The 13,602-nt window shown below is 41.6% G+C and overlaps 1 protein-coding gene across 1 annotated transcript; it reads right to left on the bottom strand.

Annotated features, from left to right (window-relative positions):
* Positions 1-201: 201 nt before the first annotated feature.
* On the bottom strand, positions 202-8,369 carry LOC106599247 (3-ketodihydrosphingosine reductase). Its single transcript, XM_014190371.2, has 10 exons — positions 7,935-8,369; positions 7,313-7,402; positions 7,159-7,215; positions 6,917-6,982; positions 5,593-5,688; positions 3,783-3,974; positions 3,602-3,685; positions 3,425-3,508; positions 3,150-3,251; positions 202-2,863 (listed from the first exon to the last, which is right to left on the bottom strand). The coding sequence occupies exons 1-10, from the start codon at positions 8,121-8,123 to the stop codon at positions 2,744-2,746; spliced, it is 1,080 nt and encodes a 359-aa protein (XP_014045846.1). The 5' UTR covers positions 8,124-8,369; the 3' UTR covers positions 202-2,743.
* Positions 8,370-13,602: the final 5,233 nt, after the last annotated feature.

Genomic DNA, 13,602 nt, shown 5'->3' on the forward strand with positions numbered 1-13,602 from the left:
TAACAAAGCCTAAAAGCTTTCAAAAGAGGCCTATGTGTTCAGTAGCCTACTGAGTGCAGAAAAAATAAACATTTAACCTAAAACAAACCACACCTAGAACTAAAACAGGTCACATTGTGAAAGAAAAGAGAAAAGATAAGAGAAAATGACATATTGCAAAGTTATTTATTTTATTATGTAAGAAAATAAGACAAAGCAACATTGTTCCACTCCTTACATTTTTATTTTCAATGGCACACAAGGTGAAATTCTTACCCGTTTGGCAAAACCAAAACAGAACAAAACACAATAAAATGGGAACGGAAGCGGAATGCATCATGATAATATTCAGTAGTACTGCACTTATAAACTCTATATAATCTTTTAAATATCTCTGGACGACACCAACGAATGGGAAAACTAGAGCATTTTAAAACTCGGTTGTAGTGTTTTAACATATTGTGAGCATAGGCTTAATTTGCATAGCTTAAGTGTTAAAACAAAATAGCTTTTTCCATGAACTACATATTATACCAAATGTCTATCAACTACAACATGAATGCTAAAAGCAAAAAAATGTACACAGATGATAAAATGACAGGTAGACACCCAAACTTTGCTGGACAGTGACAGTATCCCTTGAACCAATGTCAAATGAGAACCCCAGAGTTGAATCATGCATTCACTTCAGCATTTTGGGTTTGAGTAAGGCCTTTTTGTACAAAAACTAAACTGGAATTGACAACAACAAAAAAACACGTAAAACAGTTGGCATTTTCATAGAAAAATCACATGAAATTAACTGGTAAACCACAAGAGGCTTAAGTCAAGTTTCTTTCTGTGGATGAATTTGATTATTTTAGCATTAACATCTGTAGTTCTCTCTTAAGGCTTGGAATGGGTCCCCACAATTGTAGTGCTTGACTGCATTACAAACTATTTCTAGGATAGAACAGAGAAGCAACATCAAACAAAAAGAAATCTCAAATAGTTGCATTGTACTTATAGAAATTGTATCTTAATACATTTTGGCATTCAAATATTGGTGGATTTTCAAAAAATGATGTATATTTTCTGATTTGTAGCGTATTGTTTGTATTAAAGTTAAGTACATTCTCCCCACAGTTGATCGATGGAAGGAAGACTTGCATGAGGACTTCAGGAGGGATCTGTGAATACTTACCGAGACAAATAACAATCAGATAGGAACGTATAGGATAACGTCCACAGTGACTGTGCATGAAATGTCAACTTAGAGAACACAATAGCACACAGAGCTCCTCTATGAGCTTGCCAGTCCCTCTTCATCTCTTGGCTCCTATATAAAATACAGTTCTGGCGCCCTCTCTAGGCCTAAGGGGACTTTGCTCGAACCTGCGAGTCACACCCCACGCCTTGTCCTGACACCACCCCATCAATCTTAAGGAGGCAAAATATGTACACAGATCACACATACAAAGACCCTCAACCTCAAACAGGAAAGAGTGGATCAGTCTGTCATCAGCTGTTAGTGGATTTGTTCTTCTACTACATCGTATGACTGTCCCATGCCGACCTTTTACGTGCTGCTTCTACCTCAAGGTAAAAAAAACACAAATAAGATGACGCGAAAGTGACAGGCAAATAAGAGGAATACATTACAGAGGAGGTTTTTCTTTTTTCCCCAACCACCACCAGTGTCCAATGGCTTTTCTCTCTCCCTGGAGTAGGCTTGGTCAGTGTAGTCATTCAAACACATTGTAACATAACACTGCATTAAAATCTCTCCCATCGGCTTCTTCACACAGCACCTACATGCACGGCACACACAAATTCCTTTGGACTTCCACATACAACCTCTCTACCTGAAAATGCCTTGGATGTTCATTTCCGGAAAGCAAATTACATTTTTGCATTGCCCTCTCTCATTACTGTTTTTGTTTTATTTAACCTTTATTTAACTAGGCAAGTCAGTTAAGAACTAATTATTTTTTACAATGACGGCCTATCCCGGACGACGCTGGGCCAATTGTGTGCCGCCCTATGGGACTCCCAATCACGGCCGGATGTGAATCAGCCTGGATGCGAACCAGGGACTGTAGTGTCGCCTCTTGCACTGATACGCAGTGCCTTAGACCGCTGCGCCACTCAGGATCCCAAAATGACTGTTAAGTAATGTAAAATCACCTCTAAGTTTAGTTAATGCATCCACAGCATGGGCCAAAACACCACACTACATAGACAGCACATTGAGGGGCACAGGTTAAAACAGAGTGAATATAGAGGAAAGAAGCCCTGCCTGCAAAAGAAAAAAGCTTTGGAAGGCGGAACAGAATGCATTTGGTGAAGATAAAGTTTAAGGTGATTAAGCTAGCTTACTCAGAATGGTCTGCATGGCATACATTATTGTTTGCGTTGGTATTCTGTCAGATTCTTGGTAAAGGAATTGCAGGTCAACATGCAGACATAACCTGTCAGACTGGCTATCCCTTACTTACCTCTCTGCGTGGAAGAAAAAAAAAAGTAAATATCAATGGAATAATGACAAAATGGCTGCCACGAATGGTATGTGTTACATCATCGGTCAAGTGGAAAAGACATCCGCCATCTTCTTTACTTAGTTATTATCACTGGTGGATGAGATGACTGGCCATTTAGCCTACCCAGGGTTGTGCCCTCTGGGGGGGGGAGTGGTGGCTCGGTTGGGTTCTTCAGTGACCATGACTCGGGGAGGATGGAGCGGCGGGGGAGGGGGTGTATGAGGGAGGAGGTTGGGGTGGGTGTGTTACTCCCTCTTGTCCGCTGCTTTGGACTGCTCCCTCTCGATCATGCAGCGACGCACAATGCTGTCGAAACTCCCCAGGTAGAACAGAGCGACGGTCCGGAACAGCCCCATGGTCACAATCTGCACAGAAGTCACATTAACATTATGAGCCCTAGTCACTATTCACAATCACCAGAGTTAGACAGGAACAGACAGTTTTGGGACAATCTATTATTATGTTATAATCATATAAAATATGACTTAATTCTATCTCTATGATTATAATAGATGTGTAATCGATACAAAATTGCTTTGGTAAGTTGATTGTTAAGGTTTAGTTAACGCATGTTTACCAAAAGACCCCAGAGTAATATTCTGGGTGTTTGGTAATGGGACCGTGACAGTACCATTCCTGTACTGTTGTTACCTGCTGGAGGCCCTCTGTGATGGAGGTGACAGGTGACATTCCACAGGTGAGAGCCGAGAGCATGTAGCCGTCAGGCCCCACAGAGCTGTTGAAGTTCCCCTGCTGTAGGGGTCACAAAGACATGGCCGTCCGAAAAAAACCCGCTTCATCACACTTCTAGAGAGCAATTCTCTCTATGGTCCTGACTGGAAGGGATTGTACTGATAAAGCTTTTTGTGTTGGCCGAAGGCAGAGTAAATGTGATAGCGACAGTTGTTGAGAATGCAGTCTCTTACCACGGCATCCTTGACCACGGTTTTAGCAACATGCTCCGGCTGAGTCACCCCAGACGTCTCGGAGATCAGCCTGGTCTCTAAAGGCTATGGAAGGACCAAGAGAGAAAATATAAGGCGAGGCGACAGAGTAAAAGACTAAAGAAGAGAACATTTCCACTTTTTCATAAGGAGACTTACCTTTGTCCTATTCTCCTCTGCTAGTCCTGGTGTGTCAGTGTCAGGGGGGTAGGCAATTGTCACATAGATATTATATGGCTTCATCTGCATGGAGGAGTAGAGGAAAGAGTACATTAAATTAGCCACAAAGAGACCTTTTGGCCTCCAATGTGGGTAGGAGGAGGAACTATCTACTACTCACTTCCATCTGCAAGGACTCAGCCAGACCACGAAGGGCAAACTTGGACGGGGAGTAGGCAGTGTAGCCAAACAGGCCGATCTGGCCAGCCTGGGAGGAGACAAACATGATGCGTCCCATCCTCCGCTCCTTCATAGTGGTGATTACGGCCCGTGTGGGATACACACTGCCCAGGTAGTTCACCTCCATCAGACTCTGTTATAGACAAGGGAACGAGCACAAAAAGTCATTCATGATGTATTATTATTATTAATAATAATAATAAAAGCTGAGCAATACCCATACTACTAACAATAGCCATGCAATATGTAGTGTGTTATATTTCTGTGCAGTTTCCATAGTAATAGCATTTCTCTGGAGGGAGGCCTAATGAATTCAGACCCTTAACGAGGCCTGTGACCAGCAGTGGAATGCCAGGATGAGAAGGAGCTAGGCTAGCAGCACCAGCAAAGCCAGGCTCCTTCCAGGAATTGGAATGAAGCCCAATAAATATACTGAACATAAATATAAATGCAACATGCAACAATTTCAACGATTTTACTGAGTCACAGTTCATATAAGGAAATCAGTCAATTGAAATAAATTAATTGGGCCCTAATCTAAGGATTTCACATGACTGGGCAGGGGTGCAGCCATGGGTGAACCTGGGAGGGCATAGGCCCACCCACTGGAGAGCCAGGCTCAGCCAATCAGAAAGAGTTATTCGCCACAAAAGGGCTTTATTACAGACAGAAACACTTCTGTTTCATCAGCTGTCGGGGTGGCTGGTCTCAGACGACCCCGCAGGTGAAGAAGCCGGATGTTGAGGTCCTGTGCTGGAGTGGTTACATGTGGTCTGCGGTAGTGAAGTCGGTTGGACGTACTGCCAAATTCTCTAAAATGACGTTGGAGGCAGCTTATGGTAGAGAAATGAACATTAAATTGTCTGGCAACAGCTCTGGTGAACATGACTGCAGTCAGCATGCCAATTGCACGCTCTCTCAAAACTTGAGACATTGTGTTGTGTGACAAAACTGCACAATTTAGAGTGGCCTTTTATGGTCCCCAGCACAAGGTGCACCTGTGTAATGATCACGCCATTTAATCAGCTTCTTGATATGCCCAACCTGTCAGGTGGATGGATTATCTTGGCAACGGAGACATGCTCACTAACCGGGATGTAAACAAATTTGTGCACAAAATGTTTTGAGAGAAATAAGCTTGTTGTGCGTATGGAACATTTCTGATAACTTTTATTTCAGCTCACGAAACATGGGACCAACACTTTACATGTTGCGTTTATATTTTGTCCAGTATACATTAGGATGTGAACAGCCACACACAACCTCATTTACCCTTGGTCATTATCTTAGTATTGTAACAATCCCTTCATGCACACACTTGTGAACACACACACGTACACACAATCTAATTTTCCTTTGGTCATTATCTCTGAATCTGGACAATCCCTTGACTGCGAGAGAGCGAAGAAACCGGCCACCTCTTCAGCCTTGAATTAAACCGCTCTCTCATTCTTCCACTGCAATCCAATCTGCTGCAGACCTAGACTGCATTCTCATCTAGCCTTTTGGTTTGCTAACTGCGTCTTTAAACTAAAAGCTTAACCCTTGATTCCACCTTCAGACACACATCAAACCCATTGACTCTTCAATCTGGGAATCTAAAGTCTTGTCTCATTGCCTATTCAGACATCAATTGTTTTCTGAAGAACATACTGTAGGTGTTTGGTTTCTGTGTTCACCCTTCCAGCCCTGTCTGTCTGTTCCCCTGGTTAGTTACAGTAGCCTCCCCAACCTGTTAGTTACCTACTCACTCTGAAGCGCTCCACCTCCACCTCCTCAAACTTCCCAGAGAAGGACGTCCCAGCACAGTTCACCAGCATGTCCACCGGACCAAGCTTCTCTTGACACTAAATGGATTCAAATTACATTGATGTTGTCATTTGCAAATAATTATACAAAAGTTGAAATCACCAAAGTTCCCTGAAATTATTTTCTGTAACTGAGCAAATTTCAGGTCTGCTGAGCGCAAACTTGAACCTTGAAAATTCGGTGCAACTTTTGGTACGCGTTTACTGTGAACAATGAGTCTGTACCCGCTTTAAGTTACAGTTATAACAGTGGCCAAGTAGGCTACTGTAGCTATTTGATCATAATGTAGGCCTACCAGACTGGCCTACCATCAAAAACAATGGAGAAAATGCATCCCATAACATTTTAACATGGAAATAGCTGTTCTACCATTCAGCCTACAGTAGCAGCCAATGTGTTGTGTTCAATGTAGGCTTACATTCCATGAGACTTTTGAAAAAATCATGCAGGGCTTATCCGCTTGTCCTTCAGACCAGGTGACTGAAAATGTTGTGTCATTTAATGCAAGAAACCACTTTATAAAATACATTCATTATTATTTCCATACCATTATTACAGAGAATCAGACAAATTATTCTACCCTCTGCCTATTGGCTACTTAGCTTATTCAAGAGTGTCTCAAAATACAACACTACCCTTTTAGACAGAAAAATAATTATTTACTTGACATCTTTACCTGCATATGTTTTGTGCCCTTGTAGGAAGCAACCACTCCCCCATTGCTGACTAGAAATTAGCTATAACTGGGATAATAACTCACTCACTAAAAAAGAATATGAACAAATGTGCACACGTGGCTAAATGCAGCTCTCGCTTTGATCTCAAAACAAGTGCATCTACTTGCAAACACTCATGCTGTGAACACAGTCCAGTTCAAAGTGAATGGCACAGATCCACATATGGCAATGGTCTATTTGCATATAGGGATACTGCATCTCTGGTTATGGCGCACCGGATTGGTAGAGTATAGGTTGTGCCTGTCAATGCAATAGAATCCTACTCCAATGTGCTCTGCCTACAAGAAAATCTCTTGCATAGTTAGCTTTGTTTCGGTATGTTGCATTTAAAGTGTCTGATATTACGTTGATTCGATCCCAATTCTCACAGTAGAGGGAAACATTGATAGTGTTAACTAAAAGGTAAAACCTAGAAGGTTGAGTGAAGTTCAATCACGTGCTTCTCTGCGGGAGCTGATATTTCCTCTCCGAAGCAGTCCCAGGAGAGCTCCTGCGAACAAGGGAACATTGCCTATCATTTGTGATTTACCTGCTTAATCACACTTTCCACCTGTCCGTAGTCCTTGGACACGTCAACTGATATGCAGAGCACAACCTGCGTGGAAGAGGAATACGAATACCAAAACAGTCAGCGCTCGTGTAAGAAGTTGCTAATGTGATCATTTGGGTCAATATTTTATAATTTTCTTGCATCCAAAAAAAGCTACAAAAAAAGAGCATCGTCTTTCTTCTTCCAGGTTGTACTAAAACACGTAGCTACGTACTACATACCTGCTTGTCATTAATCGCACATTTCTCTACTTCTTTTTTCGCTTGAACCAATTTACTCTAAAGAAAAAGACAGAAGGCTTGATAAATGTGCTGTCTGGGTGAAGAACAGGGCAAAAGAGTCAAGGGCATTGATGTTTTGTTTATTTCTGCTAACCTCGTCTCTTGCCACTAGTGTGATGAAGGCTCCTTGTCTGTAGCACTCCATAGCAATGCTTTTCCCTATTCCACTGGAGCCTCCAGTGACCTGCAGGTTAAGAGGTGGTAGGTGAGAGAGGAGGGGCATTCCTTCTAAAGTTAAATACAAGGGCTGTGCCCTGGGGGTCAAAGTCCAACATATATAGGTAATTATAAACTGGGTGGTTTGAACCCTGAATGATGACAGCTGTGGTATATCAGACTGTTATACCATGGGTATGACAGCACATGTATTTGTACTGCTCTAGTTACGCTGGTAACCAGTTTATAATAGCAATAAGGCACCTCGGGGGTTTGTGTTATATGGCCAATATACTATACCCTCTCATGCCTTATTGCTTAATTATAATGTGACTTTTGCAAGTTAGTACATGTGTTTATTTTACACAAATGTCCTGGTTTTGACTAGCTTTGACTACCTACAGAAGCAAACCACAGATGCCAGTATTGAAATACTAGTTACTAGCTCAATTCATTGCCGTAGACGAGATGAGTGATCTGTTGCGTGCACGCGCAGTTTCTTAGGAAATATATTCACCTGCAACACCTACCGTGCAACGGTTACAACAATGGTCACTTACCACGACGTGGGCCCCATTTAACTTGAGAGGTTTTGGGCTAATCAAAGGGGATATCATATACAACAGCAACACGAAGGCAACGATGAATGCAGCAACGACTAGGAGCATGATAAAAGGCAAAAGGAGCCACCAGGAATTGAAGAAAAGCCAATCCGTGATCGTTGAACTCAACCCTTCCTCATAGGACATGGGTGAAACTGCCAGTTTGGTTAGCTTGGTAGCTAACGTTCGCTTTTGGACTCAGTAAGAGCGAATCGCGGGGGCTGGTCAAAGGGGTGGCGATGAAACACAGAGGAGGAGTTTTCTAGCAGTATATTTGGCAGCGAGTCAGAAGCATTTCTCCTAAGACCAATTGCTGTGGTAGACCCACTGAGTTATAAGGTGGATATTGCACTCTGTTCCTGCCTAGCTACAACATGAACCAAAACAAATCGACCGCTGTAAAACAGGTAAGAATAACGAAGTACTTCCGGGTCACGGATTTTTTAAAAACATTTTTAAAACAAGATTTTCTTCCTGTATGTAGTAAAATGGGAGTTATTATACTCAGCAGTATTTCTAGGTTAAAAATCCACAACGTTTAGACCCAGAGGACCGTCACTGCGCATTTTGCGGCCCAGAAAGAGTGGCCAATCAGCTTAAATCCAGTCGTTTTTTTTCATGTTGGACATGCATATTACACCCTACACCATTTTCAGTACGTTGTGTCACTTCTAGATTCCAAATCCACAGTTCTGTGGGTTTTATGCTGGACAACAACCCAAAAAGTTGTATTGCCGCCACCGACTGGACGGGTTAAAACTAAAACAAGGTAAAAGGAAAATCCATACGTGATAGTGAAACTAACTTTATCCACCCAAATAACAATAGTACTACATTGACAAAACAGAACTCTGTCTTCCTTCTTTCAATTCTCCAAATCTCGCTTCTCAGGCTCTACGGCTTGTGATAATATTCCATGTAACTGCTTCGCAGAGAAATCTTTCAGCCCCAGGCTCCGCTCTCACAATGATATCTATCTACCTGGACCTTCTCACCACCTTGGCAGTAGCATTTATCACCATAGCTATAAAGGCCACAAAGTCCACCTTAACCTTTAAAATGTCAGGATCCTGTTGGTGAAGGCCTTTGGCCACCTCATTCTCTTTCACCCTTGTGGGGCATTTGAAAAATGTGGCTTCATGGTTCCCATCACAATTGCAACATGTCACTTTCATAACACATAATATGATCTTTTCCACAAGTTGAACATCTCGGCTTCTCCCTTCTGCAAACACTTGAAACATGACCGAAAGCCTTACAATGATCACACTGCATTGGTCTTGGGATAAATGCTCTGACTCTGTAGTTAATATACCTTAACTGCATTTGAGTAGGGAGAGACTCCATACCAAAAAAACAAAAGAACAGATACTCTTCACTCCAGGAATATTTTTCATTTCTTCAACATCTATTTCCCATGAGACACTCCAGATATAACCCCCTTGAGGAGTGCCCTGTTTCTAAGAGACACACACGACACTTCAAACTTATCAAATCGGGTGAGATGCAACACACGTTTCTTTCTGATCCTCAGAAGCACAACAAATCTAAACCAGCCCGCCTCTCTTCATCTTAACACCCTTCACTCTACCCAGCACTCTGTCCACCAGTATGGCTATCTCAAATGGATTCCTAAGATCAGTAATTCGATCATCTGCTCCTCATTTACAAACCGTACTCCTACAAGATATGAAGTGACATTATCATCACTGTACTCTACTTTTTTTCTGTTTTCCTTTCTTTTTGACAATATTCCAATGCTCCTTGATTCTACCGCCATTAGAATCCACTTCATCATCCACTTCCGGCATCTTTCTGAATAGACGCGTTGTCTAAAATCCCAAATCCACAGTTTACACCTAGAGGAGCGTCACTGCTCATTTTGCGGCCCTTAACCTGTCTGGGCTAGGGGGCAGTATTTTCACGGCCGGATGAAAAACGTACCCAATTTAAACAGGTTACTACTCTGGCCCAGAAACTAGAATATGCATATTATTAGTAGATTTGGATAGAAAACACTCTGAAGTTTCTAAAACTGTTTGAATGGTGTCTGTGAGTATAACAGAACTCATATGGCAGGCAAAAACCTGAGAAAATTCCAAGCAGGAAGTGGAAAGTCTGAGAATTGTAGTTCTTCTTTTGATTCTCTACTGAAGCTACAGTGTCTGTGGGGGATGTTGCACTTCCTAAGGCTTCCATTGGCTGTCTAAAGCCTTCAGAAAGTGGTTTGAGCATTTTCCTGTCACTGGGCAAATAATAGGAGCTCATTCACTGAGTGGTCTGCCTGGCAACAAACGGATTGGATATGCTCGGTCATGCGAGCACGCCGTTCCTTATTTTTCTTCTTGAATCAATATGCTATTGTCCGGTTGGAATATTATTGCAATTTTACGTAAAAAATACCATAAAGATTGATTTTAAACAGCGTTTGACATGCTTCTAAGTACGGTAATGGAACATTTTGACTTTTCGTCTCTCGTTCCACGCTCGCGCGTTATGCCTTTGGATAAGTGATCTGTACGCATGAACAAAACGGAGGTATTTGTACATAAATATGGATTATTTCGAACAAAAACAACATTTCTTGTGGAAGTAGCAGTCCTGGGAGTGCATTCTGACGAAGATCAGCAAAGGTAAGAGAATATTTCTAATACTAATTCTGAGTTTAGGTTGCCCCGAACTTGGCGGGTGTGATGGCTGAGCTATGTACTCAGAATATTGAAAAATGTGCTTTCTCCGTAAAGCTATTTTAAAATCTGACACAGTAGTTGCATCCAGGGGTAGTCTATCTATAATTCTTAAAATAATTGTTATATATTTTGTCAACGTTTATGATGAGTATTTTTGTAAATTGATGTGCACATTCACCGGACGTTTTGGTGGGAATACATTTTCTGAACATCACGCGCCTTCCTGGGGAAGGAACCAACGGGAGTGACAGATATAGGGAAGGTTATCAAGAAGGTGAAGAAGTCCAGTTGAGTCTGGGGCGCTGGTGCGCGTAACAATGGTGACAGGTGTCACAGCCTGGTGACCTAGAGCGGCGGTGAGGGGGTATACGTGACGCATATAGTGTCCAGGCACCCCACCTTCAGCTATTTGACCATAGTAGAAGTCCAGCAACACTTCATATAACCTCGTTTTTTGTTCTAACTAAGCTGCTTTGTACAGATAATTGTGTATGTTGCAATATGCATGTCCAATATGAAAAACGTACTGCATTACTGCGACACAATGTACAGGAAATTATGTATGGTGCAATATGTACAGTGCATTTGTAAAGTATACAGACCCATTGACTTTTTCCACATTTCGTTATGGTACAGCCTTATTCTAAAATGTATTAAATTAAAACATTTCCTCATCAATCTACACACAACAACCCATAATGATGACAACCCCCCCCCAACAATTTGGGAAATGTTTTCATATATAAAAAAACAAATACCTTATTTACAAAAGTATTCAGACCATTTGCTACGAGATTTGAAATTGCGCTCAGGTGCATCTTGTTTCCATTGACCATCCTTGAGATGTGATGTTTCTACAACTTGGAGTCCACCTGTGGTAAATTCAATTGATTGGAAATGATTTGGAAAGGCACACACCTGTCTAAGGTCCCACAGTTAACAGTACATGTCAGAACAAAAACCAAGCCATGATGTCGAAGGAATTGTCCGTAGAGCTCTGAGACAGGATTGTGTCGGCACAGACCTGGGGAAGGGTATCAAAACATTTCTGCAGCATTGAACGTTCCCAAGAACACGCTTGTAGCGTCATACCCAAGAAGACTCCAGGTTGTAATCGCTGTCAAAGGTGTTTCAACAAAGTACTGAGTAAAGGGTCTGAATACTTATGTAAATGTGATTTCTGTAAAAAAAAAATATTTTTTTAGCTTTGTCATATTGTATTGTGTGTAGATTGGTGAGGGGAAAACAACATCTATTTAATCCATTTTAGAATGAGGCTGTAACGTAACAAAAAGTTGAGGGGTCTGAATTCTTTCCGAATGCACTGTATGTCCAATATGACAGGATGATAGCAGCGCAGGCTATGTTATGTGTGATATTGTGAGATGCTATACAAATTTGACAGTGGCAAAACGGGGACTTCAAATAGGCCTATCGCATGTCAAGGGAACTGTAGCCTACTGTTCAGATGGGTTAAATGGAAACTGAAATCTGAACACTGACTATGTCTAACCTCTCTCACATAGCCTTTACTATTAAAGGCTAACTTCTTGATGCAAATTTCTTGCAGTAAAATAACAATAATACACCAAATCTAGGCTCCATTTTGGAATGCCTGAGAGATGGGGGAATGAGTAGACACATAGAGTGGGTTGATCATTAGGAGGAGCAGGGGTCAATAAGCTGTCATTGCATACTTTAGAAAAACAATTATCCAAACATAAACCTTAGAGGCAAACCGATCACAAGGTGGGAGCTTGTTTTTCAAATTCATTGTCAGTATTACACATTCTTCTGCTTTCCACCAGACACTGAGATTATTTGACCTTTTAGCAGGACAATAACCTAAAACAATGCCAAATCTACACTGGAGTTGCTTACCAAGAAGACTGTGAATGTTCCTGACTGGTCGACTGGTTGACTTAAATCTACTTAAATCTATGGCAAGACAGAAATAATTTGACAGAGCTTAAAACATTTTCAAAATAATAATGGGAAGATTTTGCACAATCCAGGTGTGGAAAGCTCTTAGACTTACCCAGAAAGACTCACAGCTGTCATTGCTGCCAAAGGAGCTTCTATAAGGTATTGACTCAGGGGTGTGAAGAATCATGTAAATGAGCTATTTCTGTATTTGAAAACATTTCTAAAAACATGTTTTCACTTTGTCATTGTAGAGTTGTGTTTAGATGGGTGGTAAAAACATCTATTTAATCCATTTTGAATTCAGGCTGGGGGCGGCAGGTAGCCTAGTGGTTAGAGCGTTGGACTAGTAACCACAAGGTTGCAAGATTGAATCCCTGAGCTGACAAGGTAAAAATCTGTTGTTCTGCCTCTGAACAAGGCAGTTAACCCACTGTTCCTAGGCCGTTATTGAAAATAAGAATTTGTTCTTAACTGACTTGCCTAGTTAAATAAAAGGTAAAAAAAAAGAAAGTGGATTAAGTCAAGGGGTATGAATACTTTCTGAAGGCACTGTATCTATATGCTAATGTGGAAGACTGGGTTTGTACCCGGGTCAACTGTGAGCCACAAGACTGTGTTAGACTACTCATCTAAAGCCTATCATTAGCTCGCTCCCACGCTCTCTCTCTCACACACACACATCTGGAAATGAGTCACCCTGTTATGTGCTAGAAAGAGTTTAGTCAATGTGACTCAAACATTGTTTATTTCACTGACTATATAAATCAGTATTGTGAATTTGAACATATTGCTAAAGACATCTGTTTGGTATTTCAGTTGTTACAGATATGTTGACAGGCGAAGCATCGCCACAACGCGTAATATTTTACTACGGACACTGCAGCAGAAGCGGACTCCTTCCTCTGCTACAGGGGCGCAACTTTAACTGGGAAAATGACCCCCCCCCCCCCCAGTTTTATCATTGTACTATGATGCAAAAAGGGGCATTGGTGTGCTTTAGGAACATGTGG

Source organism: Salmo salar, chromosome ssa03 (genome assembly GCF_905237065.1).
Source record: "Salmo salar chromosome ssa03, Ssal_v3.1, whole genome shotgun sequence".
Classification (NCBI taxonomy): Eukaryota; Metazoa; Chordata; class Actinopteri; order Salmoniformes; family Salmonidae; genus Salmo; species Salmo salar.

Excerpts from the sequence above, each read along its gene's own strand:
- LOC106599247 (XM_014190371.2), bottom strand. The coding sequence starts at position 8,123 with ATGTCCTATGAGGAAGGGTTGAGTTCAACGATCACGGATTGGCTTTTC. Across the intron at positions 7,216-7,312 it reads CACTAGTGGCAAGAGACGAG|AGTAAATTGGTTCAAGCGAA; the intron begins GTTAGCAGAAAT and ends CTTTTTCTTTAG. Across the intron at positions 3,975-5,592 it reads TGGAGGTGGAGCGCTTCAGA|AGTCTGATGGAGGTGAACTA; the intron begins GTGAGTAGGTAA and ends TGTCTATAACAG.